Source organism: Leiobunum rupestre, chromosome 1 (genome assembly GCF_980474605.1).
Source record: "Leiobunum rupestre chromosome 1, qqLeiRupe1.1.hap1, whole genome shotgun sequence".
In the NCBI taxonomy this organism is placed as follows: Eukaryota; Metazoa; Arthropoda; class Arachnida; order Opiliones; family Sclerosomatidae; genus Leiobunum; species Leiobunum rupestre.
The window spans coordinates 61749954-61772772 of NC_143384.1; the positions used below are offsets into that span (position 1 = coordinate 61749954).

At 40.9% G+C, this 22819-nt stretch overlaps 1 protein-coding gene and 40 non-coding genes across 41 annotated transcripts; 40 read left to right on the forward strand and 1 right to left on the reverse strand.

Moving 5' to 3' along the window:
* Positions 1-13: 13 nt before the first annotated feature.
* Positions 14-95, forward strand: TRNAS-AGA (transfer RNA serine (anticodon AGA)). Its single transcript has one exon. It is a non-coding gene; the product is annotated as a tRNA-Ser (tRNA).
* A 76-nt stretch (positions 96-171) lies between these two features.
* Positions 172-253, forward strand: TRNAS-AGA (transfer RNA serine (anticodon AGA)). The gene has a single exon. It is a non-coding gene; the product is annotated as a tRNA-Ser (tRNA).
* A 76-nt stretch (positions 254-329) lies between these two features.
* TRNAS-AGA (transfer RNA serine (anticodon AGA)) lies at positions 330-411 on the forward strand. The gene has a single exon. It is a non-coding gene; the product is annotated as a tRNA-Ser (tRNA).
* A 76-nt stretch (positions 412-487) lies between these two features.
* TRNAS-AGA (transfer RNA serine (anticodon AGA)) lies at positions 488-569 on the forward strand. The gene has a single exon. It is a non-coding gene; the product is annotated as a tRNA-Ser (tRNA).
* A 391-nt stretch (positions 570-960) lies between these two features.
* TRNAS-AGA (transfer RNA serine (anticodon AGA)) lies at positions 961-1042 on the forward strand. Its single transcript has one exon. It is a non-coding gene; the product is annotated as a tRNA-Ser (tRNA).
* Positions 1043-1276: 234 nt separating this feature from the next.
* TRNAS-AGA (transfer RNA serine (anticodon AGA)) lies at positions 1277-1358 on the forward strand. The gene has a single exon. It is a non-coding gene; the product is annotated as a tRNA-Ser (tRNA).
* Positions 1359-1592: 234 nt separating this feature from the next.
* Positions 1593-1674, forward strand: TRNAS-AGA (transfer RNA serine (anticodon AGA)). Its single transcript has one exon. It is a non-coding gene; the product is annotated as a tRNA-Ser (tRNA).
* Positions 1675-2380: 706 nt separating this feature from the next.
* On the forward strand, positions 2381-2462 carry TRNAS-AGA (transfer RNA serine (anticodon AGA)). Its single transcript has one exon. It is a non-coding gene; the product is annotated as a tRNA-Ser (tRNA).
* Positions 2463-2538: 76 nt separating this feature from the next.
* TRNAS-AGA (transfer RNA serine (anticodon AGA)) lies at positions 2539-2620 on the forward strand. The gene has a single exon. It is a non-coding gene; the product is annotated as a tRNA-Ser (tRNA).
* A 76-nt stretch (positions 2621-2696) lies between these two features.
* TRNAS-AGA (transfer RNA serine (anticodon AGA)) lies at positions 2697-2778 on the forward strand. The gene has a single exon. It is a non-coding gene; the product is annotated as a tRNA-Ser (tRNA).
* Positions 2779-2854: 76 nt separating this feature from the next.
* Positions 2855-2936, forward strand: TRNAS-AGA (transfer RNA serine (anticodon AGA)). Its single transcript has one exon. It is a non-coding gene; the product is annotated as a tRNA-Ser (tRNA).
* A 76-nt stretch (positions 2937-3012) lies between these two features.
* On the forward strand, positions 3013-3094 carry TRNAS-AGA (transfer RNA serine (anticodon AGA)). The gene has a single exon. It is a non-coding gene; the product is annotated as a tRNA-Ser (tRNA).
* A 76-nt stretch (positions 3095-3170) lies between these two features.
* TRNAS-AGA (transfer RNA serine (anticodon AGA)) lies at positions 3171-3252 on the forward strand. The gene has a single exon. It is a non-coding gene; the product is annotated as a tRNA-Ser (tRNA).
* Positions 3253-3328: 76 nt separating this feature from the next.
* Positions 3329-3410, forward strand: TRNAS-AGA (transfer RNA serine (anticodon AGA)). The gene has a single exon. It is a non-coding gene; the product is annotated as a tRNA-Ser (tRNA).
* A 75-nt stretch (positions 3411-3485) lies between these two features.
* Positions 3486-3567, forward strand: TRNAL-UAA (transfer RNA leucine (anticodon UAA)). Its single transcript has one exon. It is a non-coding gene; the product is annotated as a tRNA-Leu (tRNA).
* Positions 3568-3801: 234 nt separating this feature from the next.
* Positions 3802-3883, forward strand: TRNAS-AGA (transfer RNA serine (anticodon AGA)). The gene has a single exon. It is a non-coding gene; the product is annotated as a tRNA-Ser (tRNA).
* Positions 3884-4117: 234 nt separating this feature from the next.
* TRNAS-AGA (transfer RNA serine (anticodon AGA)) lies at positions 4118-4199 on the forward strand. The gene has a single exon. It is a non-coding gene; the product is annotated as a tRNA-Ser (tRNA).
* Positions 4200-4275: 76 nt separating this feature from the next.
* On the forward strand, positions 4276-4357 carry TRNAS-AGA (transfer RNA serine (anticodon AGA)). The gene has a single exon. It is a non-coding gene; the product is annotated as a tRNA-Ser (tRNA).
* A 706-nt stretch (positions 4358-5063) lies between these two features.
* On the forward strand, positions 5064-5145 carry TRNAS-AGA (transfer RNA serine (anticodon AGA)). The gene has a single exon. It is a non-coding gene; the product is annotated as a tRNA-Ser (tRNA).
* A 76-nt stretch (positions 5146-5221) lies between these two features.
* On the forward strand, positions 5222-5303 carry TRNAS-AGA (transfer RNA serine (anticodon AGA)). Its single transcript has one exon. It is a non-coding gene; the product is annotated as a tRNA-Ser (tRNA).
* A 76-nt stretch (positions 5304-5379) lies between these two features.
* Positions 5380-5461, forward strand: TRNAS-AGA (transfer RNA serine (anticodon AGA)). Its single transcript has one exon. It is a non-coding gene; the product is annotated as a tRNA-Ser (tRNA).
* A 76-nt stretch (positions 5462-5537) lies between these two features.
* TRNAS-AGA (transfer RNA serine (anticodon AGA)) lies at positions 5538-5619 on the forward strand. Its single transcript has one exon. It is a non-coding gene; the product is annotated as a tRNA-Ser (tRNA).
* A 76-nt stretch (positions 5620-5695) lies between these two features.
* On the forward strand, positions 5696-5777 carry TRNAS-AGA (transfer RNA serine (anticodon AGA)). Its single transcript has one exon. It is a non-coding gene; the product is annotated as a tRNA-Ser (tRNA).
* Positions 5778-6168: 391 nt separating this feature from the next.
* On the forward strand, positions 6169-6250 carry TRNAS-AGA (transfer RNA serine (anticodon AGA)). Its single transcript has one exon. It is a non-coding gene; the product is annotated as a tRNA-Ser (tRNA).
* A 234-nt stretch (positions 6251-6484) lies between these two features.
* On the forward strand, positions 6485-6566 carry TRNAS-AGA (transfer RNA serine (anticodon AGA)). Its single transcript has one exon. It is a non-coding gene; the product is annotated as a tRNA-Ser (tRNA).
* Positions 6567-6800: 234 nt separating this feature from the next.
* On the forward strand, positions 6801-6882 carry TRNAS-AGA (transfer RNA serine (anticodon AGA)). Its single transcript has one exon. It is a non-coding gene; the product is annotated as a tRNA-Ser (tRNA).
* Positions 6883-7588: 706 nt separating this feature from the next.
* TRNAS-AGA (transfer RNA serine (anticodon AGA)) lies at positions 7589-7670 on the forward strand. The gene has a single exon. It is a non-coding gene; the product is annotated as a tRNA-Ser (tRNA).
* A 76-nt stretch (positions 7671-7746) lies between these two features.
* TRNAS-AGA (transfer RNA serine (anticodon AGA)) lies at positions 7747-7828 on the forward strand. Its single transcript has one exon. It is a non-coding gene; the product is annotated as a tRNA-Ser (tRNA).
* A 233-nt stretch (positions 7829-8061) lies between these two features.
* On the forward strand, positions 8062-8143 carry TRNAS-AGA (transfer RNA serine (anticodon AGA)). Its single transcript has one exon. It is a non-coding gene; the product is annotated as a tRNA-Ser (tRNA).
* A 234-nt stretch (positions 8144-8377) lies between these two features.
* On the forward strand, positions 8378-8459 carry TRNAS-AGA (transfer RNA serine (anticodon AGA)). Its single transcript has one exon. It is a non-coding gene; the product is annotated as a tRNA-Ser (tRNA).
* A 392-nt stretch (positions 8460-8851) lies between these two features.
* TRNAS-AGA (transfer RNA serine (anticodon AGA)) lies at positions 8852-8933 on the forward strand. The gene has a single exon. It is a non-coding gene; the product is annotated as a tRNA-Ser (tRNA).
* A 6802-nt stretch (positions 8934-15735) lies between these two features.
* Positions 15736-15817, forward strand: TRNAS-AGA (transfer RNA serine (anticodon AGA)). Its single transcript has one exon. It is a non-coding gene; the product is annotated as a tRNA-Ser (tRNA).
* A 76-nt stretch (positions 15818-15893) lies between these two features.
* On the forward strand, positions 15894-15975 carry TRNAS-AGA (transfer RNA serine (anticodon AGA)). Its single transcript has one exon. It is a non-coding gene; the product is annotated as a tRNA-Ser (tRNA).
* Positions 15976-16364: 389 nt separating this feature from the next.
* TRNAS-AGA (transfer RNA serine (anticodon AGA)) lies at positions 16365-16446 on the forward strand. Its single transcript has one exon. It is a non-coding gene; the product is annotated as a tRNA-Ser (tRNA).
* Positions 16447-18996: 2550 nt separating this feature from the next.
* On the reverse strand, positions 18997-20593 carry LOC149963895 (uncharacterized). Its single transcript, XM_090170738.1, has 4 exons — positions 20259-20593; positions 20037-20208; positions 19782-19916; positions 18997-19411 (listed from the first exon to the last, which is right to left on the reverse strand). Exons 1-4 carry the CDS (start codon positions 20452-20454, stop codon positions 19246-19248), a joined length of 669 nt encoding a protein of 222 aa, XP_090026864.1. The 5' UTR covers positions 20455-20593; the 3' UTR covers positions 18997-19245.
* Positions 20594-21131: 538 nt separating this feature from the next.
* On the forward strand, positions 21132-21213 carry TRNAS-AGA (transfer RNA serine (anticodon AGA)). The gene has a single exon. It is a non-coding gene; the product is annotated as a tRNA-Ser (tRNA).
* A 76-nt stretch (positions 21214-21289) lies between these two features.
* Positions 21290-21371, forward strand: TRNAS-UGA (transfer RNA serine (anticodon UGA)). The gene has a single exon. It is a non-coding gene; the product is annotated as a tRNA-Ser (tRNA).
* Positions 21372-21447: 76 nt separating this feature from the next.
* TRNAS-UGA (transfer RNA serine (anticodon UGA)) lies at positions 21448-21528 on the forward strand. The gene has a single exon. It is a non-coding gene; the product is annotated as a tRNA-Ser (tRNA).
* A 234-nt stretch (positions 21529-21762) lies between these two features.
* Positions 21763-21844, forward strand: TRNAS-UGA (transfer RNA serine (anticodon UGA)). Its single transcript has one exon. It is a non-coding gene; the product is annotated as a tRNA-Ser (tRNA).
* Positions 21845-22078: 234 nt separating this feature from the next.
* TRNAS-UGA (transfer RNA serine (anticodon UGA)) lies at positions 22079-22160 on the forward strand. The gene has a single exon. It is a non-coding gene; the product is annotated as a tRNA-Ser (tRNA).
* A 76-nt stretch (positions 22161-22236) lies between these two features.
* Positions 22237-22318, forward strand: TRNAS-UGA (transfer RNA serine (anticodon UGA)). Its single transcript has one exon. It is a non-coding gene; the product is annotated as a tRNA-Ser (tRNA).
* Positions 22319-22819: the final 501 nt, after the last annotated feature.

Below are 22819 nucleotides of genomic sequence, written 5' to 3' on the forward strand. Positions count from 1 at the left end.
AGGACAATATCAAGCTGTCGTGGCCGAGTGGTTAAGGCGACAGACTAGAAATCTGTTGGGATCTCCCCGCGCAGGTTCGAATCCTGCCGACTGCGGATCAAACATTTAATGGCGTTTTTATGAACGCCAAATCTTTCAATTTAAAAGTTCTCGAATTTAGGACAATATCAAGCTGTCGTGGCCGAGTGGTTAAGGCGACAGACTAGAAATCTGTTGGGATCCTCCCGCGCAGGTTCGAATCCTGCCGACTGCGGATATAACATTTAATGGCGTTTTTATGAACGTCAAATATTTCAATTTAAAAGTTCTCATATTTAGGACAATATCTAGCTGTCGTGGCCGAGAGGTTAAGGCGACAGACTAGAAATCTGTTGGGATCTTCCCGCGCAGGTTCAAATCCTGCCGACTGCGGATATAACATTTAATGGCGTTTTTATGAACGCCAAATATTTCAATTTAAAAGTTCTCATATTTAGGTCAATATCAAGCAGTCGTGGCCGAGTGGTTAAGGCGACAGACTAGAAATCTGTTGGGATCTTCCCGCGCAGGTTCGAATCCTGCCGACTGCGGAAATAACATTTAATGGCGTTTAAATGTACGTCAAATATTAGAATTTAAAAATTCTCGAATTTAGAACAATATCAAGCAGTCGTGGCCGAGTGGTTAAGACGACAGAATAGAAATATGTTGGGATCTTCCCGCGCAGGTTTGAATCCTGCCGACTGCGGATAGAACATTTAATGGCGTTTATATGTACGTCAAATATCAGAATTTAAAAATTCTCGAATTTAGGACAATATCAAGCAGTCGTGGCCGAGTGGTTAAGGCGACAGACTGAAATCTGTTGGGATCTTCCCGCGCAGGTTCGAATCCTGCCGACTGCGGATATAACATTTAATGGCGTTTTTATGTACGTCAAATATTAGAATTTAAAAATTCTCGAATTTAGGACAATATCAAGCAGTCGTGGCCGAGTGGTTAAGGCGACAGACTAGAAAACTGTTGGGATTTTCCCGCGCAGGTTCGAATCCTGCCGACTGCGGATATAACATTTAATGGCGTTTTTATGAACGCCAAATATTTCCATTTAAAAGTTCTCATATTTAGGTCATTAACAAGCAGTCGTGGCCGAGTGGTTAAGGCGACAGGCTAGAAATCTGTTGGGTTCTTCCCGCGCAGGTTCGAATCCTGTCGTTGGCGGACATAACATTTAATGGCGCTTATATGTACGTCAAATATTAGAATTTAAAAATTCTCGAATTTAGGACAATATCATGCGGTCGTCGCCGAGTGGTAAAGGCGACAGACCAGAAATCTGTTGGGGTCTTCCCGCGCAGGTTCGAATCCTGCCGACTGCGGATCAAACATTTAATGGCGTTTTTATGAACGCCAAATCTTTCAATTTAAAAGTTCTCGAATTTAGGACAATATCAAGCAGTCGTGGCCGAGTAGTTAAGACGACAGACTAGAAATATGTTGGGATCTTCCCGCGCAGGTTCGAATCCTGCCGTCTGCGGATATAACATTTAATGGCGTTTATATGTACGTCAAATATTAGAATTTAAAAATGCTCGAATTTAGGACAATATTAAGCAGTCGTGGCCGAGTGGTTAAGGCGACAGACTAGAAATCTGTTGGGATCTTCCCGCGCAGGTTCGAATCCTGCCGACTGCGTATATAACATTTAATGGCGTTTTTATGAACGCCAAATATTTCCATTTAAAATTCTAAACTTAAGATTAATAACAAGCAGTCTTGGCCGAGTGGTTAAGGCAACAGACTTAAAATTTGTTGGGATCTTCCCGCGCATGTTCGAAACCTTTAGACTGCGAACATAGCATTTAATGGCGTTTATATGAACGCCAAATATTTCTATTTTAAATTCTCAAATGAAGATCAATAACAAGCAGTCGTGGTCGAGTAGTTAAGGCGACGGACAAGAAATCTGTTGGGATCTTCCCACGCAGGTTCGAATCCTGCCGACTGCGGACATAACATTTAATGGCGTTTATATCTACGTCAATTATTCGAATTTAAAAATTCTCAAGTTTAGGACAATATCAAGCAGTCTAGGCCGAGTGGTTAAGGCGACAGACTAGAAAACTGTTGGGATTTTCCCGCGCAGGTTCGAATCCTGCCGACTGCGGATATAACATTTAATGGCGTTTTTATGAACGCCAAATATTTCCATTTAAAAGTTCTCATATTTAGGTCAATAACAAGCAGTCGTGGCCGAGTGGTTAAGGCGACAGACTAGAAAACTGTTGGTATTTTCCCGGGCAGGTTCCAATCCTGCCGACTGCGGATATAACATTTAATGGCGTTTTTATGAAAGCCAAATATTTCAATTTAAAAGTTCTCATATTTAGGTCAATATCAAGCAGTCGTGGCCGAGTGGTTAAGGCGACAAACTAGAAATCTGTTGGGATCTTCCCGCGCAGGTTCGAATCCTGCCGACTGCGGATATAACATTTAATGGCGTTTTTATGAACGTCAAATATTTCAATTTAAAAGTTCTCATATTTAGGACAATATCAAGCTGTCGTGGCCGAGTGGTTAAGGCGACAGACTAGAAATCTGTTGGGATCTTCCCGCGCAGGTTCGAATCCTGCCGACTGCGGATATAACATTTAATGGCGTTTTTATGAACGCCAAATATTTCCATTTAAAAGTTCTCGAATTTAGGACAATATCAAGCTGTCGTGGCCGAGTGGTTAAGGCGACAGACTAGAAATCTGTTGGGATCTTCCCGCGCAGGTTCGAATCCTGCCGACTGCGGATATAACATTTAATGGCGTTTTTATGAACGTCAAATATTTCAATTTAAAAGTTCTCATATTTAGGACAATATCAAGCTGTCGTGGCCGAGTGGTTAAGGCGACAGACTAGAAATCTGTTGGGATCTCCCCGCGCAGGTTCGAATCCTGCCGACTGCGGATCAAACATTTAATGGCGTTTTTATGAACGTCAAATATTTCAATTTAAAAGTTCTCATATTTAGGACAATATCAAGCTGTCGTGGCCGAGTGGTTAAGGCGACAGACTAGAAATCTGTTGGGATCTCCCCGCGCAGGTTCGAATCCTGCCGACTGCGGATCAAACATTTAATGGCGTTTTTATGAACGCCAAATCTTTCAATTTAAAAGTTCTCGAATTTAGGACAATATCAAGCTGTCGTGGCCGAGTGGTTAAGGCGACAGACTAGAAATCTGTTGGGATCTTCCCGCGCAGGTTCGAATCCTGCCGACTGCGGATATAACATTTAATAGCGTTTTTATGAACGTCAAATATTTCAATTTAAAAGTTCTCATATTTAGGACAATATCTAGCTGTCGTGGCCGAGAGGTTAAGGCGACAGACTAGAAATCTGTTGGGATCTTCCCGCGCAGGTTCGAATCCTGCCGACTGCGTATATAACATTTAATGGCGTTTTTATGAACGCCAAATATTTCCATTTAAAATTCTAAACTTAAGATTTATAACAAGCAGTCGTGGCCGAGTGGTTAAGGCAACAGACTTAAAATCTGTTGGGGTCTTCCCGCGCAGGTTCGAATCCTGCCGACTGCGGATATAACATTTAATGGCGTTTTTATGAACGCCAAATATTTCCATTTAAAAGTTCTCATATTTAGGTCAATAACAAGCAGTCGTGGCCGAGTGGTTAAGGCGACAGGCTAGAAATCTGTTGGGTTCTTCCCGCGCAGGTTCGAATCCTGTCGTTGGCGGACATAACATTTAATGGCGTTTATATGTACGTCAAATATTAGAATTTAAAAATGCTCGAATTTAGGACAATATCATGCGGTCGTCGCCAAGTGGTAAAGGCGACAGACCAGAAATCTGTTGGGGTCTTCCCGCGCAGGTTCGAATCCTGCCGACTGCGGATCAAACATTTAATGGCGTTTTTATGAACGCCAAATCTTTCAATTTAAAAGTTCTCGAATTTAGGACAATATCAAGCAGTCGTGGCCGAGTAGTTAAGACGACAGACTAGAAATATGTTGGGATCTTCCCGCGCAGGTTCGAATCCTGCCGTCTGCGGATATAACATTTAATGGCGTTTATATGTACGTCAAATATTAGAATTTAAAAATGCTCGAATTTAGGACAATATTAAGCAGTCGTGGCCGAGTGGTTAAGGCGACAGACTAGAAATCTGTTGGGATCTTCCCGCGCAGGTTCGAATCCTGCCGACTGCGTATATAACATTTAATGGCGTTTTTATGAACGCCAAATATTAGAATTTAAAAATGCTCGAATTTAGGACAATATCATGCGGTCGTCGCCAAGTGGTAAAGGCGACAGACCAGAAATCTGTTGGGGTCTTCCCGCGCAGGTTCGAATCCTGCCGACTGCGTATATAACATTTAATGGCGTTTTTATGAACGCCAAATATTTCCATTTAAAATTCTAAACTTAAGATTAATAACAAGCAGTCGTGGCCGAGTGGTTAAGGCAACAGACTTAAAATTTCTTGGGATCTTCCCGCGCATGTTCGAAACCTTTAGACTGCGAACATAGCATTTAATGGCGTTTATATGAACGCCAAATATTTCTATTTTAAATTCTCAAATGAAGATCAATAACAAGCAGTCGTGGTCGAGTAGTTAAGGCAACGGACAAGAAATCTGTTGGGATCTTCCCACGCAGGTTCGAATCCTGCCGACTGCGGACATAACATTTAATGGCGTTTATATCTACGTCAATTATTCGAATTTAAAAATTCTCAAGTTTAGGACAATATCAAGCAGTCTAGGCCGAGTGGTTAAGGCGACAGACTAGAAAACTGTTGGGATTTTCCCGCGCAGGTTCGAATCCTGCCGACTGCGGATATAACATTTAATGGCGTTTTTATGAACGCCAAATATTTCCATTTAAAAGTTCTCATATTTAGGTCAATAACAAGCAGTCGTGGCCGAGTGGTTAAGGCGACAGACTAGAAAACTGTTGGTATTTTCCCGGGCAGGTTCCAATCCTGCCTACTGCGGATATAACATTTAATGGCGTTTTTATGAAAGCCAAATATTTCAATTTAAAAGTTCTCATATTTAGGTCAATATCAAGCAGTCGTGGCCGAGTGGTTAAGGCGACAAACTAGAAATCGGTTGGGATCTTCCCGCGCAGGTTCGAATCCTGCCGACTGCGGATATAACATTTAATGGCGTTTTTATGAACGTCAAATATTTCAATTTAAAAGTTCTCATATTTAGGACAATATCAAGCTGTCGTGGCCGAGTGGTTAAGGCGACAGACTAGAAATCTGTTGGGATCTCCCCGCGCAGGTTCGAATCCTGCCGACTGCGGATCAAACATTTAATGGCGTTTTTATGAACGCCAAATCTTTCAATTTAAAAGTTCTCGAATTTAGGACAATATCAAGCTGTCGTGGCCGAGTGGTTAAGGCGACAGACTAGAAATCTGTTGGGATCTTCCCGCGCAGGTTCGAATCCTGCCGACTGCGGATATAACATTTAATGGCGTTTTTATGAACGTCAAATATTTCAATTTAAAAGTTCTCATATTTAGGACAATATCTAGCTGTCGTGGCCGAGAGGTTAAGGCGACAGACTAGAAATCTGTTGGGATCTTCCCGCGCAGGTTCAAATCCTGCCGACTGCGGATATAACATTTAATGGCGTTTTTATGAACGCCAAATATTTCAATTTAAAAGTTCTCATATTTAGGTCAATATCAAGCAGTCGTGGCCGAGTGGTTAAGGCGACAGACTAGAAATCTGTTGGGATCTTCCCGCGCAGGTTCGAATCCTGCCGACTGCGGAAATAACATTTAATGGCGTTTAAATGTACGTCAAATATTAGAATTTAAAAATTCTCGAATTTAGAACAATATCAAGCAGTCGTGGCCGAGTGGTTAAGACGACAGAATAGAAATATGTTGGGATCTTCCCGCGCAGGTTTGAATCCTGCCGACTGCGGATATAACATTTAATGGCGTTTATATGTACGTCAAATATCAGAATTTAAAAATTCTCGAATTTAGGACAATATCAAGCAGTCGTGGCCGAGTGGTTAAGGCGACAGACTGAAATCTGTTGGGATCTTCCCGCGCAGGTTCGAATCCTGCCGACTGCGGATATAACATTTAATGGCGTTTTTATGTACGTCAAATATTAGAATTTAAAAATTCTCGAATTTAGGACAATATCAAGCAGTCGTGGCCGAGTGGTTAAGGCGACAGACTAGAAAACTGTTGGGATTTTCCCGCGCAGGTTCGAATCCTGCCGACTGCGGATATAACATTTAATGGCGTTTTTATGAACGCCAAATATTTCCATTTAAAAGTTCTCATATTTAGGTCATTAACAAGCAGTCGTGGCCGAGTGGTTAAGGCGACAGGCTAGAAATCTGTTGGGTTCTTCCCGCGCAGGTTCGAATCCTGTCGTTGGCGGACATAACATTTAATGGCGCTTATATGTACGTCAAATATTAGAATTTAAAAATTCTCGAATTTAGGACAATATCATGCGGTCGTCGCCGAGTGGTAAAGGCGACAGACCAGAAATCTGTTGGGGTCTTCCCGCGCAGGTTCGAATCCTGCCGACTGCGGATCAAACATTTAATGGCGTTTTTATGAACGCCAAATCTTTCAATTTAAAAGTTCTCGAATTTAGGACAATATCAAGCAGTCGTGGCCGAGTAGTTAAGACGACAGACTAGAAATATGTAGGGATCTTCCCGCGCAGGTTCGAATCCTGCCGTCTGCGGATATAACATTTAATGGCGTTTATATGTACGTCAAATATTAGAATTTAAAAATGCTCGAATTTAGGACAATATTAAGCAGTCGTGGCCGAGTGGTTAAGGCGACAGACTAGAAATCTGTTGGGATCTTCCCGCGCAGGTTCGAATCCTGCCGACTGCGTATATAACATTTAATGGCGTTTTTATGAACGCCAAATATTTCCATTTAAAATTCTAAACTTAAGATTAATAACAAGCAGTCGTGGCCGAGTGGTTAAGGCAACAGACTTAAAATTTGTTGGGATCTTCCCGCGCATGTTCGAAACCTTTAGACTGCGAACATAGCATTTAATGGCGTTTATATGAACGCCAAATATTTCTATTTTAAATTCTCAAATGAAGATCAATAACAAGCAGTCGTGGTCGAGTAGTTAAGGCGACGGACAAGAAATCTGTTGGGATCTTCCCACGCAGGTTCGAATCCTGCCGACTGCGGACATAACATTTAATGGCGTTTATATCTACGTCAATTATTCGAATTTAAAAATTCTCAAGTTTAGGACAATATCAAGCAGTTTAGGCCGAGTGGTTAAGGCGACAGACTAGAAAACTGTTGGGATTTTCCCGCGCAGGTTCGAATCCTGCCGACTGCGGATATAACATTTAATGGCGTTTTTATGAACGCCAAATATTTCCATTTAAAAGTTCTCATATTTAGGTCAATAACAAGCAGTCGTGGCCGAGTGGTTAAGGCGACAGACTAGAAAACTGTTGGTATTTTCCCGGGCAGGTTCCAATCCTGCCGACTGCGGATATAACATTTAATGGCGTTTTTATGAAAGCCAAATATTTCAATTTAAAAGTTCTCATATTTAGGTCAATATCAAGCAGTCGTGGCCGAGTGGTTAAGGCGACAAACTAGAAATCTGTTGGGATCTTCCCGCGCAGGTTCGAATCCTGCCGACTGCGGATATAACATTTAATGGCGTTTTTATGAACGTCAAATATTTCAATTTAAAAGTTCTCATATTTAGGTCAATATCAAGCAGTCGTGGCCGAGTGGTTAAGGCGACAGACTAGAAATCTGTTGGGATCTTCCCGCGCAGGTTTGAATCCTGCCGACTGCGGATATAACATTTAATGGCGTTTATATGTACGTCAAATATCAGAATTTAAAAATTCTCGAATTTAGGACAATATCAAGCAGTCGTGGCCGAGTGGTTAAGGCGACAGACTGAAATCTGTTGGGATCTTCCCGCGCAGGTTCGAATCCTGCCGACTGCGGATATAACATTTAATGGCGTTTTTATGTACGTCAAATATTAGAATTTAAAAATTCTCGAATTTAGGACAATATCAAGCAGTCGTGGCCGAGTGGTTAAGGCGACAGACTAGAAAACTGTTGGGATTTTCCCGCGCAGGTTCGAATCCTGCCGACTGCGGATATAACATTTAATGGCGTTTTTATGAACGCCAAATATTTCCATTTAAAAGTTCTCATATTTAGGTCATTAACAAGCAGTCGTGGCCGAGTGGTTAAGGCGACAGGCTAGAAATCTGTTGGGTTCTTCCCGCGCAGGTTCGAATCCTGTCGTTGGCGGACATAACATTTAATGGCGCTTATATGTACGTCAAATATTAGAATTTAAAAATTCTCGAATTTAGGACAATATCATGCGGTCGTCGCCGAGTGGTAAAGGCGACAGACCAGAAATCTGTTGGGGTCTTCCCGCGCAGGTTCGAATCCTGCCGACTGCGGATCAAACATTTAATGGCGTTTTTATGAACGCCAAATCTTTCAATTTAAAAGTTCTCGAATTTAGGACAATATCAAGCAGTCGTGGCCGAGTAGTTAAGACGACAGACTAGAAATATGTTGGGATCTTCCCGCGCAGGTACGAATCCTGCCGACTGCGGATATAACATTTAATGGCGTTTATATGTACGTCAAATATTAGAATTTAAAAATTTTCGAATTTAGGACAATATCAAGCAGTCGTGGCCGAGTGGTTAAGACGACAGACTAGAAATATGTTGGGATCTTCCCGCGCAGGTTCGAATCCTGCCGTCTGCGGATATAACATTTAATGGCGTTTATATGTACGTCAAATATTAGAATTTAAAAATGCTCGAATTTAGGACAATATTAAGCAGTCGTGGCCGAGTGGTTAAGGCGACAGACTAGAAATCTGTTGGGATCTTCCCGCGCAGGTTCGAATCCTGCCGACTGCGTATATAACATTTAATGGCGTTTTTATGAACGCCAAATATTTCCATTTAAAATTCTAAACTTAAGATTAATAACAAGCAGTCGTGGCCGAGTGGTTAAGGCAACAGACTTAAAATTTGTTGGGATCTTCCCGCGCATGTTCGAAACCTTTAGACTGCGAACATAGCATTTAATGGCGTTTATATGAACGCCAAATATTTCTATTTTAAATTCTCAAATGAAGATCAATAACAAGCAGTCGTGGTCGAGTAGTTAAGGCGACGGACAAGAAATCTGTTGGGATCTTCCCACGCAGGTTCGAATCCTGCCGACTGCGGACATAACATTTAATGGCGTTTATATCTACGTCAATTATTCGAATTTAAAAATTCTCAAGTTTAGGACAATATCAAGCAGTCTAGGCCGAGTGGTTAAGGCGACAGACTAGAAAACTGTTGGGATTTTCCCGCGCAGGTTCGAATCCTGCCGACTGTGGATATAACATTTAATGGCGTTTTTATGAACGCCAAATATTTCCATTTAAAAGTTCTCATATTTAGGTTAATAACAAGCAGTCGTGGCCGAGTGGTTAAGGCGACAGGCTAGAAATCTGTTGGGTTCTTCCCGCGCAGGTTCGAATCCTGTCGTTGGCGGACATAACATTTAATGGCGCTTATATGTACGTCAAATAATAGAATTTAAAAATTCTCAAGTTTAGGACAATATCAAGCAGTCTAGGCCGAGTGGTTAAGGCGACAGACTAGAAAACTGTTGGGATTTTCCCGCGCAGGTTCGAATCCTGCCGACTGCGGATCAAACATTTAATGGCGTTTTTATGAACGCCAAATCTTTCAATTTAAAAGTTCTCGAATTTAGGACAATATCAAGCAGTCGTGGCCGAGTAGTTACGACGACAGACTAGAAATATGTTGGGATCTTCCCGCGCAGGTTCGAATCCTGCCGACTGCGGATATAACATTTAATGGCGTTTATATGTACGTCAAATATAAGAATTTAAAAATTTACGAATTTAGGACAATATCAAGCAGTCGTGGCCGAGTGGTTAAGACGACAGTCTAGAAATATGTTGGGATCTTCCCGCGCAGGTTCGAATCCTGCCGTCTGCGGATATAACATTTAATGGCGTTTATATGAACGCCAAATATTTCCATTTAAAATTCTAAACCTAAGATTAATAACAAGCAGTCGTGGCCGAGTGGTTAAGGCAACAGACTTAAAATTTGTTGGGATCTTCCCGCGCATGTTCGAAACCTTTAGACTGCGAACATAGCATTTAATGGCGTTTATATGAACGCCAAATATTTCTATTTTAAATTCTCAAATGAAGATTAATAACAAGCAGTCGTGGTCGAGTAGTTTAGGCGACGGACAAGAAATCTGTTGGGATCCTCCCACGCGGGTTCGAATCCTGCCGACTGCGGACATAACATTTAATGGCGTTTATATCTACGTCAATTATTCGAATTTAAAAATTCTCAAGTTTAGGACAATATCAAGCAGTCGTGGCCGAGGGTTCGATGCTAGGTTTGGTAGTGAACGGTTCGTCTTTTTTCGCTCCGTTTTCGCTAAGCCTGTTTGCCGCCTTTAAGGTGTTATTTTAGTTCAAGTTTGTTATTTCTTCTCTGTTAAAACCTTTTTTATTTAGTTTCGGTTTCTTGCGGGTGATTCCCCTTCTGGGTCTTCTGATCCAGGATGGATATTATTAAATGGTCGGTTTTTGTGGATTTTGAAAGAAAATTACCGAAGTTTGACGATGTTGCGGAGGCGGTGAAAATACAATATGGTTTGGATGCGGTGAAATCTGTTGTTCCGTCCACGGGCGCCTACATTTTGGTATTTTCGTCTGAAACTTTGATTAATGAAGCGATTGGCACTGGGTTGGAGGTAAACAGCATTACTTATGCCATTTCGAGCGTCACCAAAAAAACTGTTACGGCAAATTTTTTCGGCCTTCTGGATTATGTTACTGATGAGGCGTTGCTGGCGAAGTTGACGATGATGGGCTGCGAAGTCAGAGGTACGATTTCGTGGCGGGAAAAAGCCGGGTTCTATTGTGGTATCCGATCAGTCCGTTGGACGCTCCCGGAAGGTAAATCAGCGTTACCTTACAGTCTTCGAGTTCCGGATGTCTTAAATAGAGAAAATTCTTAACGTGTCACTCATGAATCGCAAGTTAAAGTCTGTAATATGTGTCTGGCATCCGATCATTTATATATGGATTGCCCTCAATTTATTTGCCGTAAATGTAAAACACAAGGTCATTCTGTGCGTAATTGCCCTACTTGGTGGATATGAAGGGACAGGAGCGTGGACAACCCCCTGTCATTGTCGGGGGGGGGGGGGGGATCGAGTGATTAATTCGCTGAGGGTCGTAAGGATGCCGTCGATGGTCCCTGTTCATTGGGTGCCGGACACGAAAACGTTCATATTGCCACTCCTAACGCAACGCCGATGTCTCAGGGAATGGGCGCCGACCAAGTGGGCTGAAAGGGGTTCCAAGCACCGGATCTCATCTGGTGACACCGATTCAGCTACTAATCCGTCTACAGGTCCTCCGCACAAGATATTTCAGAAATTGCCATCGGGTCAATGGACCCAAATTCATTTGAATCCAAATGCCGGTGAAAATTCTGACGATTAATGTAGGCGGTTTGCGCGATGTAGAGAAGATGCGAAAGTTGGTTTTGTGGGCGAAGCATTATGATGTGTTGTTGTTGCAAGAGACTCATTGGGAGGCGTCTCATGTAAGTACGTTTCGGACTATTTTTTTGGGTGCGGTCTACGTGGACTTGAACTTGGACACCAAGTTTTGCGGTGTGGCGATTTGTATTTCGCGGTTACTTGATTTTAAAGAAGGTAATTTGATTAGTTCTAACGAGGGCCGGTATATATTTCTTTCCGCTGAAATTGAAAGCGAGAAGTTGATTTGGGTTCTGTTAATGCCCCAACCGATGCGGTCAATAGATCTATATTTATGCAAAATTGAATTCCCATTGTTCGTGTGATAAATCGTCCGCTATTGGGCGGTGATTTTAATGGTATTGTTTCTCGAGTTTTTGATCGGCGGTCGGCTGCCAAGATTACGGTGAATGGAATGACGAATCTTCATCGCTGGGTCTCTTATCTCTCGTTGGTAGACATTTGGCGGTTGCAACATAAAAAAACATTCGATTATACGCGATCGGGGGTGGTTTTTTGGTAACTTTGCTAGTTCTCGAATTGATTATTTTTTTGCTTTACATTCAGACGTTTATAATATTTCAAAGTGTATGCATGTTTTTTGTAGTTTATCTGACCATAAGGGTGTTTCTCTGATTTTTGAACCTAGTGGTATTCTTAGGGGGCCCGGAACTTGGAGTTTTAATTCCACTTTTTTGGAAGACGCACTTTTTTGCACGGCCATCGAGCGAACAGTTAAAAATAGTTATTCTTGGTCATGTTATTTAACCGATATCTTCGAGTGGTATGATGCGTTAAAAGTTAAAATTCGGGAGTACTGCATTTTTTACGGGCGTCACAAAGCGTTGAGGAAGCGGGCTGAATGGGCGGACCTACAAAATAGGCTTCGAGACCTACAAGATTCGCCATTAAAAACAGATACGATTTTAGACGAAATAGCTGCGATAAGGAATACATTACGAGATATGGAAGAGAGCGATTTGCAGGGTGCAATAGTTCGTTCGAGGTTGGAGTGGAGAGATTTGGGGGAACGCCCCACTCAATATTTTTTGCGGCTGGAAAAATTTCGTCAGCGTCAACGTCATATGACTTCTATGGCTCTCCCTTCGGGGGCGATTATTAAAGATCCTGCGTTAATAAGGGAGGAAGTGTTTCGTTTTTATTCGGAGTTGTATACCCGCGGCGTTACATCTGAAGCCGCCACTTACAATTTGAAGAATTTAATCTCAGGGAGGCTTACTGAAGATGACCGCGACTCCTGCGATGCCGTCGTGACCTGGAGCGACATTTACTCGGAGTTAACTAATTTGCTCAAAGGGAAGGCCCCCGGTAGGGATGGCTTTACCAATGAGTTCCTGCGTTTCTTTATCCCTCTAATTAAAGATGACTTTATGCGCTTGGTTGCCGAATGCGAAGCCCGTGGCCTTTTGCCGAATAGTATGCGGGAAGGGCTGGTGGTTTTGTTGCCTAAATCGGGGGATTTGCCTCTTCTGAAAAATTGGAGGCCAATTACCTTATTGAATGGCGATAGGAAACTCCTTGCTAAGGTTTTTCCTCGCCGTGTTTCGCCGCTTTTACCTTTAATTACGTCACCGTGTCAGACAGGGGTATTCGTGGGCGTACCATTTCCGATACTCCCCGTTTTCTGTCTGATGTAATGGAGTTTTAAAAATGGAAAATAGGCCGGGGATTTTTCTCCAACTCGATTTGTTAAAAGCATTTGATCGGGTGGAATGGCCGTATCTATTTGCAATCTTAGAAGCCTTGGGTTTCGGCGCTCGCTTCCGCGCTTGGATTCAGATGTTTTTAGTTGGCGCCAAGACCGCTATTAAGCTTCATGGATATGTTACCATTTCTTTTGTCATTAGCCGCTCGGTTCGTCAAGGGTGTCCGCTCAGTCCTTCGCTGTACGTTCTATCGTCTGAGCCTTTTTGCACTTAACTCGAAACGGACAAACGTATTTCTCGGATAATGCTCACGGACTTAACACCGTCCCCTCTGGTGTTTCAACATATTGATGACACTTCCATTCTCGTCACTGGGCCTAGGGATGTTATTTACGTTTTGGAGGATATTGAACTTTATTGCCAGTCTTCGGGAGCTGCCATCAATCTTGCAAAAAGTTCTGGTTGTTGGCTCGGCTCCTTGCGTTTTCACGCGGAACAGACTGTGGCTGGACTTGTTATTAGCGCCCGTTCAATAAAGGTATTGGGCGTGACCTTGGGCTATGACCATGACGTCGTTCCCACGATCAACTGGGAGCGTCGATATTGTGGCATATACTGGAGGTTTTTGATTTACCGGGCCACTGGTTCTCTGATTTTAAGCGGCTAATGTTGGATTTTATTTGGAAGGATAGCCCACATTCGCACATTCGATATCGTACGAAACCTTAACTCGCCAAAGAAAGTCAAGGCGGGTTTGGATTAATCAATCTTCGGATCAAACAGAAGGTACTTCGTCTGAAGGAATGTTTGCAGCTCGCTACCGGGTCCAAGCCTTCGCATGTCGCATGCGTTGCGTCTCGGTTCTTTGACGAATATGGCGGCGGACTTCGCCAGGGTCTCTCACTGCTACGGATTAGAATTGAACGTCGTCTGCTTTGCGCTATGCCGAAGCGCCATGGATCAATGTTATTGGCTTGGAAAGAGTTCTTGGCTCTCACGCGTTGGACCTTGGTTCCTTTGACCAACCCTATCATGGAGCCCCTATTTTATAACTTCAAATCAATTAATCACGAATATTTCTTTGGCCGAGCGGCGTCTCCTTGCTTCTTGCGGCTTGGTCTACCTTAAAGATATTTGCTACGAGGTTATCATGGGGTTTCTTCCGGATGAAGCGATTTTGGAATTGACCACGGAGTCCGGGATCGGGCGCCGTCGGTTGTTGCAAATTTTCCAAAGTATCAAAGATTCACTTCCTCCCGCGGTGCATCGAGTGATAAATAGTAAAGAGGTCTACGAGCTTGAGACAACGCCAACGTTCGTGCTTGTAGCGGACGCAGGGATCTCTGTGGAATTGGACAAAATTACATCTAAGTCAATTTCCAAAACTTTCAATGCGGTAACCCCGGTTCCGGAATTGAATGGTGAAGAAAGTTGGCGAGCCTACTTCGGGGGCCCTTTACAGAAATTCCGGGTTCCATCAATTGTCAATGATACGTTCGGTCCCCGTTTGTCAAGTATAAATCTACGAGTTTATCATATGGGGTTCATGGTCAAGCAGCGGCTATTTCGCGCCGGCATAACAGACGATGATCAGTGCCCGCTTTGTGGCCTTGAAAAGGAGACAGTCCCGCATTTATTTTTGGAATGTCACGACACGCATGAATGATTCGATTGGTTATTTTCTTCAGTGTTGTCGCTGCACACGCTGTTTGGTGAAAAGGGCATGTGGACGCGTTATATCGTCTTTGGACTCAAGCCTAAAACTGCGGACTTTAAAGAGCATTGGGAGGTCGCTTCCATATTAACTGCTATTGCCAAAGAAGCCATTTGGAGTAATCGTTGTTTGTACAATTTGGGGCAGATAACCAATAAGCGTACGCTTTTTTCCCGTTTTCGTGCTCTCATTAAAACTGAGGCTCGGTACCGTGTGCAATGGCCTCTCCTTCATAAGCCGGGTTGTACGGCAGCCATAGATATTTTTCGTAACATTTGAGGGGTCACAATAATCTTGGAGATATCCTTATGGTCATTAAGATTTTAAGTACCTTATTGAAATGTGCATTTGTTGTATATTTTTTGCATAAATTAACTATTTTTTATTACCAAGGGTACTCATAAAAATATTAGTTTTGTGAAATTCCGATTCATGTTGTTTGTAATTGAAATAACGTATTTTTAAATAACAAAGTATTTCTCATGTCTATATATATATATATATATATATATATATATATATTTATAACATTTCTCGATTCGATTATTTTTAAATTGTTAATTTTTTTAACTATTAACATTGTACAACAATGCATGTAACGAAATAGGTATTTTAAATAAAAAAAAGCGACAGACTAGAAATCTGTTGGGATCTTCCCGCGCAGGTTCGAATCATCATTTAAAGGCGTTTATATGAACGCCAAGTATTTCAATTTAAAAGTTAACATATTTAGGTCAATAACAAGCAGTCGTGGCCGAGTGGTTAAGGCGACAGACTAGAAATCTGTTGGGATCTTCCCGCGCAGGTTCGAATCCAGTCGATTGCGGACATGGCGTTTAATGGCGTTTATATGAACGCAAAATATTTCAATTTTAAGGTTCTTATATTTAGGTCAATAACAAGCAGTCGTGGCCAAGTGGTCAAGGCGACAGACTAGAAATCTGTTGGAATCTTCCCGCGCAGGTTCGAATCCTGTCGATTGCGGACATATCATTTAATGGCGTTTATATGAACGCTAAATATTTCAATTAAAAATTCTTAAATTAAGATAAATAACAAGCAGTCTTGGCCGAGTGGTTAAGGCGACAGATTTGAAAGCCTTTGGGATCTTCCCGCGCAGGTTCGAATCCTGTCTACCGCGGACATAGTATTTAATTGCGTATATATGAACGCCAAATATTTCAATTTTAAATTCTCAAATTAAGATCAGTAACAAGCAGTCGTGGCCGAGTGGTAAAGGCGACAGACTAGAAATCTGTTGGGATCTTCCCGCGCAGGTGCTAATCCTGTCGACTGCGGACATAGCATTTAATTGCGTTTATATGAACGCCAAATATTTCAATTAAAAATTCTCAAATTACGATGAGTAACAAGCAGTCTTGGCCGAGTGGTTAAGGCGGCAGACTAGAAATCTGTTGGGATCTTCCCGCGCAGGTTCGAATCCTGCTGACTGCGGATATAACATTTAATGGCGTTTATATGTACGTCAAATATTCGAATTTGAAAATTCTCACATTTAGGACAATATCAAGCAGTCGTGGTAGAGTGGTTAAGGCGACAGACTAGAAATCTGTTGGGGTCTTCCCGCGCACGTTTGAATCCTGTCGACTGCGAACATAGCATTTAATGGCGTTTATATAAACGTAAAATAGTTCAATTTAAAAGTTCTCATATTTAGGTGAACCAGTCGTGGCCGAGTGGTTAAGGCGACAGACTAGAAATCTGTTGGGATCTTCCCGCGCAGGTTCAAATCCTGGCGACTGCGGACATAGCATTTAATTGCGTTTATATGAACGCCAAATATTTCAATTTTAAATTCTCAAATTAAGATCAGTGGTAAAGGCGGCAGACTAGAAATCAGTTGGGATCTTCCCGCGCAGGTTCGAATCCTGCTGACTGCGGATATATCATTTAATGGCGTTTATATGTACGTCAAATATTCGAATTTAAAAATTCTCAAGTTTAGGACAATTAAGCAGTCGTGGTCGAGTGGTTAAAGCTGGTTTCACACTTGACGGAAAGTTCCAGGCGGAAAATCATACGTCAGCGGGATTTTTTTGAAATAACGTAGACGTTCGACGGCAGGGGAAATTGCTTCCCACAACGTCAGCGGAAAGGTTCAGCGCATGAGCAGTAATTACAGCCAAAAAAATGGACGTCTCGTCTGGTGAAAGTGTTCAAGTTTTAAGCGCGTTATGCGTAATAAATTATATGATGCTGTTATACTTAATGTTTGCTAGGTATCGTGATAATGAACGTGAGTTTTGGGTGAGGGAAATATTTATGAAAAGGAAGCAGCAAGGGTTACAAGAAAATCTTATAAGGGAAATAAGGCTCAATGATCCTGAAAGCCACTTCAGGTAAGCCTTTGTAACTAAAATCAATGGAAAGTGAGTGTGTTTATGAATAATTAACGTAGTTTCTTGAACAGATTTTTCCGAATGACAAAAGACGAATATGACGAAATTTTGGTAATGATTAGACCACTTATTTATAAACCAGATAGCTGGTTCAGAAAATCTATTTCTCCTGATGAAAAGTTATCTCTGACACTGAGGTAAATTACATAAGGAAATATTGTTTTGTCCATGTACGCTTAACCTCAATTATTATATTTTAGACATCTGATTACTGGAGAATCGAAGACTAGTTTATCTTTCTCATTTAGACTAGGAATAAGCACAGTTAGTAATTGTATAAAGGAAACGTGTCAAGCTATATGGTCTCAGCTTTCACCTGTCTACTTAAAGATACCCGAAACAGAACTGGAATGGCAAAATATCAGCGACCAATTTTGGAATTTGTGGAATCTTCCACACTGTGTAGGCAGTCTTGATGGAAAACATATTATTATTCAACGGCCATATAAATCAGGTTCTCTGTACTATAATTACAAAGGGTCCTACAGCGTTGTACTTATGGCCCTTTGTGATGCGGAGTATAAGTCCATTATGGTTGACATAGGCGCTTATGGAAGTCAGAGTGATGGAGGTATTTTTTCACGATCAACCTTTGGTATCAAGTTGAACACCGGACGTATGCCTCTACCTAGACCATCGCTACTACCGAATTCAAACCAAACATTTCCCTATTTCATAGCAGCAGATGAGGCATTTCCCCTTTCTCCTAATATCATGCGGCCTTACTCTCGAAGAGGATTAACTATGGAACAACGAATTTTTAATTATAGACTCAGTCGAGCTCGTAGGGTCATAGAAAATACATTTGGAATTCTCGCTGCGAGGTGGAGAATATATCACACTACAATCAACGGGAAACCAGAAAATATAGATGAAGTTATAAAAGCCTCGGTTTGTCTGCACAATTTTGTTTGGTCTAAAGAGTCCAAGAAAACCCAAAATCAGAAAATGTATATTCCATCTCAAAAATATCTTGATCATGAAGGCCTTAATGGTGAAATATTGCCAGGAATGTGGAGACAAGAGGTTGAGGGTAACAACCAGATATTAAATATGCAGAGACCTCTTCTGACAAAAAAGCATAATAGTTATGTCGGAAAGCTGAGAGATAGTTTATCTCATTATGTCAATAATCAGGGAAGTGTACCTTGGCAACTTGAACGAATAACAAATAGATGAATTTTTCAACTCTGATTAACTAGTAGTCCTATATGCGTAATATAGGTATTGTGGTTTGGGCTGAAAATAAGGAATTTGAAATCCACAAGTAAAAAGAAATTTATTTTTCTGTTAAGAAATAAACTTAAATGATGAATTTTTTGTAAAATTCATTTTATATATGAACTAGTTTTTCAGTGAAAATAAAATAATTTTTCACAGTAAAATTAAATGGAAAAACTATGTACCATTTTGTACTTTTAAAAAAAAATTGGTAATTGTAAAAAATTAATTGGTTTTTCACTGTGAAATTAATTGTAAAGAACTTTTCAATTTTGTACATTTGAACTATTATCTACTTTAAATAAAGTGAAATGGTTTTAAAAAATGTAATATTTTGTACATTAAAATAAATACTTTTGTACATTTAAAGATATTTTTATATATATATAAGGGAATATACCCTGTAGTTTACTTTTCTAAAGAGTAAAATAGTTCTTCAACTTTAAATCTTGCTTCTTTTTGTTGTTTATCTGTTAAACTTCTGAATCTTCCCATTAAACTGCTAAAGTAGTGGAATATTTCATCCTTTTCGTCACGATTCTGGTTAGCAGCAAATTGAGTAAACAAAGTCTTTTCTGAAATTTCCATCATCTTTTCAAATTTTAAGTCTAATTCATTTCTTTTTTTTTTTAGTCTCCATTGCTTTCGATGAGTTTGAAGTTTTTTCAACAAAACTAGTACTTCTATTTTTAATCAATGGTGTAGTATTAGAAGCACTTAACTTTGATGAATTAAATTCTTTTTCTTCATCATTCTCATCATCAGATTGTAAGCCACCACTGGAAATATTTCAAACCCCAATTCATAAGTAACATAATAACTATAAGTATGACACTTCCTATTCTCCCAATGATAATTTTTTTAATGAGTCTGTCTCAGCAATGACCTTATAAATCATTACATCACAAGGACTGACAACGCTCCGCGAGTTGAATCGGAACACATTTCAAACTTTATTTTGGTTTCTGAAGGTAGTTCTGATCGAATTTGAGACCCAAATACGTTTTGGTTTGTATATAAAGATATGTTTTTCGACGAATTTACAGTTTAGAATACTCCGATTACGAAATCACTATCATTAACCAACATAGTTTACTGTCATACTTACTTATATTATGTTTCTTATGCTTTTATGAACAAAAAACATACATATCCAATCCTTGTTCCATGGAATTCAGTAAAATATGAGCTTTTTCATCTGAGTCATCTAAATCATCCAAAGAATTACTCAGGTAGAAATCTGTACCTGGTAGTTCAGTTAAACTAGAATCATTACTTGCAGTCCTTAATAAAACAAATTCACCTCAGTTAGAATGTGAACTACAGTCACAGCCAACTTTGATCTGCTTGTTTATTCGCATAGAATAAACAAGTCAATCTGCATGGTTAAATAAATGTTATTACTCCCTGGGTTCCACTGATGATTGCAGGAAACCATCCAAAACATTGTACAAAGGCCAAGTAGGTTTGGGCACATCGTCCACTGCAACCCCACTTCTTTTCTTAATGCCAATCTCCCTTAAAATCTTCCTATATCTCTCTCTAAGGGATTTCCAAGTACTGTACGCCTCTTCACCTACAAAAAAATTAATATTAATGGGGATCAGTTTAAGCTTATCAACTTACCTGTTACTTTAAACAAGGCACCAATGGATGCCCATCGGCTATCCTTCAGATGTGTATCTTTGTAATCGTCATTGGCCAAGTCAAATAAGTATGGATATTTTCTAACCTCTTCGATGAAGAGTTCTTTGTTAATATTAATTTTTTTTCTTGGGTTGGCGATTCGTGGAACTTTATTTATTTTAATTTTCGGCGCCATTTTAGGCTCACAAATACGTTCAAAACAATCTATGGAGAAGCAGACGACAAATAAAGTTCGTCAGTCCTGGAACTCTCTCATTGGTTGAATGGAAGAGCGGCAAATAACGCTCGAGCCAAAATTATTCTGCGGATTTGGCATTCTGCTACGGTAATTCCGTTCGAATATTTTTCCGCTCAACGAGTACCGCCGTGTTTCAGTCGTACTTTCCGCCGAGTGTGAAACCAGCTTAAGGCGACCGACTTGAAATCTGTCGGGATCTTCCCGTGCAGGTTCGAATCATGTCGTTTGCGGACAAAGCAATTAATGGTGTTTATATGAACGCCAAATATTTGATTTTAAAAGTTCTCAAATTTAGGGCAATAACAAGCAGTCGTGGCTGAGTGGTTAAGGCAACAGACTTGAAATCTGTTGGGATCTACCTGCGCAGGCTCTAATCCTGCCGACTGCGGACATAGCATTCAATGGCGTTTATATGAACGTTAAAAATTAAAATTTAAAGGTTCTCAAATTCAGGTCCATAACAAGCAGTCGTGGTTAAGGCGACAGACTAGAAATCTGTTGGGATCTTCCCGCGCAGGTTTGAATCCTGTCGAATGCGAACATAGAATTTATTGGCGTTTATATGAACGTCAAATATTTGAATTTAAAAGTTCTCAAATTCAGGTCCATAACCAGCAGTCGTGGCCGAGTGGTTCAGGCGACAGACTAGAAATCTGTTGGGATCTTCCCGCGCAGGTTCGAATCCTGGCGACTGCGGACATATCATTTAATTGCGTTTATATGAACGTCGTATATTTGAATTTAAAAGTTCTCAAATTTAGGTCATTAACAAGCAGTCGTGGCCGAGTGGTTAAGGCGACAGACTTGAAATCTGTTGGGATGTTCCCGCGCAGGTTCGAATCCTGTCGACTGCGGAACGCGCATAAAATGGCTTTTATATGAAAATCAAATATTTAAATTTAAAAGTTCTCAAATTTAGGTCATTAACAAGCAGTCGTGGCCGAGTGGTTAAGGCGACAGACTTGAAATCTGTTGGGATCTTCCCGCGCAGGTTCGAATCCTGCGACTGCGGACATAACAATAAATGGCATTTATAAGAACGTCAAATATTTAAATTTAATAGTTCTCAAATTTAGGTCATTAACAAGCAGTCGTGGCCGAGTAATTAAGGCGACAGACTTGAAATCTGTTGGGATCTTCCCGCGCAGGTTCGAATCCTGTCGACTGCGGACATAGCATTAAATGGCATTTATAAGAACCTCAAATATTTAAATTTAATAGTTCTAAAATTAGGGTCATTAACAAGCAGTCGTGGCCGAGTGGTTAAGGCGACAGACTTGAAATCTGTTGGGGTCTTCCCGCGCAGGTTCGAATCCTGTCGACTGCGGACATCGCATAAAATGGCATTTATAAGAACGTCAAATATTTAAATTTAATGGTTTTCAAATTTAGGTCATTAGCAAGCAGTCGTGGCCGAGTGGTTAAGGCGACAGACTTGAAATCTGTTGGGATCTTCCCGCGCAGGTTTGCATCCTGTCGACTGCGGACATAACATTAAATGGCATTTATAAGAACGTCAAATATTTAAATTTAATAGTTCTCAAATTTAGGTCATTAACAAGCAGTCGTGGCCGAGTGGTTAAGGCGACAGACTTGAAATCTGTTGGGATCTTCCCGCGCAGGTTCGAATCCTGTCGACTGCGGACATAGCATAAAATGGCTTTTATATGAACATCAAATATTTAAATTTAAAAGTTCTCAAATTTAGATCATTAACAAGCAGTCGTGGCCGAGTGGTTAAGGCGACCGACTTGAAATCTGTTGGGATCTTCCCGCGCAGGTTCGAATCCTGTCGACTGCGGACATAGCATTAAATGGCATTTATAAGAACGTCAAATATTTAAATTTAATAGTTCTCAAATTTAGGTCATTAACAAGCAGTCGTGGCCGAGTGGTTAAGGCGACAGACTTGAAATCTGTTGGGATCATCCCGCGCAGGTTCGAATCTTGCCGAGGGAAACATAACATTTAAAGGGTTTTATATGTACGTCAAATATTTATATTTAAAAGTTCTCCAATTTAGGTTAATAATAAGCAGTTGTGGCCGAGTGGTTTAGGCTCAAGACTTGAAATCTGTTGGGATCTTCCTGCGCGGGATCGACTGCGGACGTAGCATTAAATGGCACTTATAAGAACGTCAAATATTTAAATTTAATAGTTCTCAAATTTAGGTTATCAGCAAGCAGTCGTGGCCGAGTGGTTAAGGCGACAGACTTGAAATCTGTGGGATCTTCCCGCGCAGGTTCGAATCCTGCGACTGCGGACATAACAATAAATGGCATTTATAAGAACGTCGTATATT

Coding starts and splice junctions, on each gene's coding strand:
- LOC149963895 (XM_090170738.1), bottom strand. CDS start 20,454: ATGGCGCCGAAAATTAAAATAAATAAAGTTCCACGAATCGCCAACCCA. Junction 19,917..20,036: donor TCATCAGTGGAACCCAGGGA/GTAATAACATTT, acceptor TGTTTTATTAAG/GACTGCAAGTAATGATTCTA. Junction 19,412..19,781: donor ATGGAACAAGGATTGGATAT/GTATGTTTTTTG, acceptor AAATATTTCCAG/TGGTGGCTTACAATCTGATG.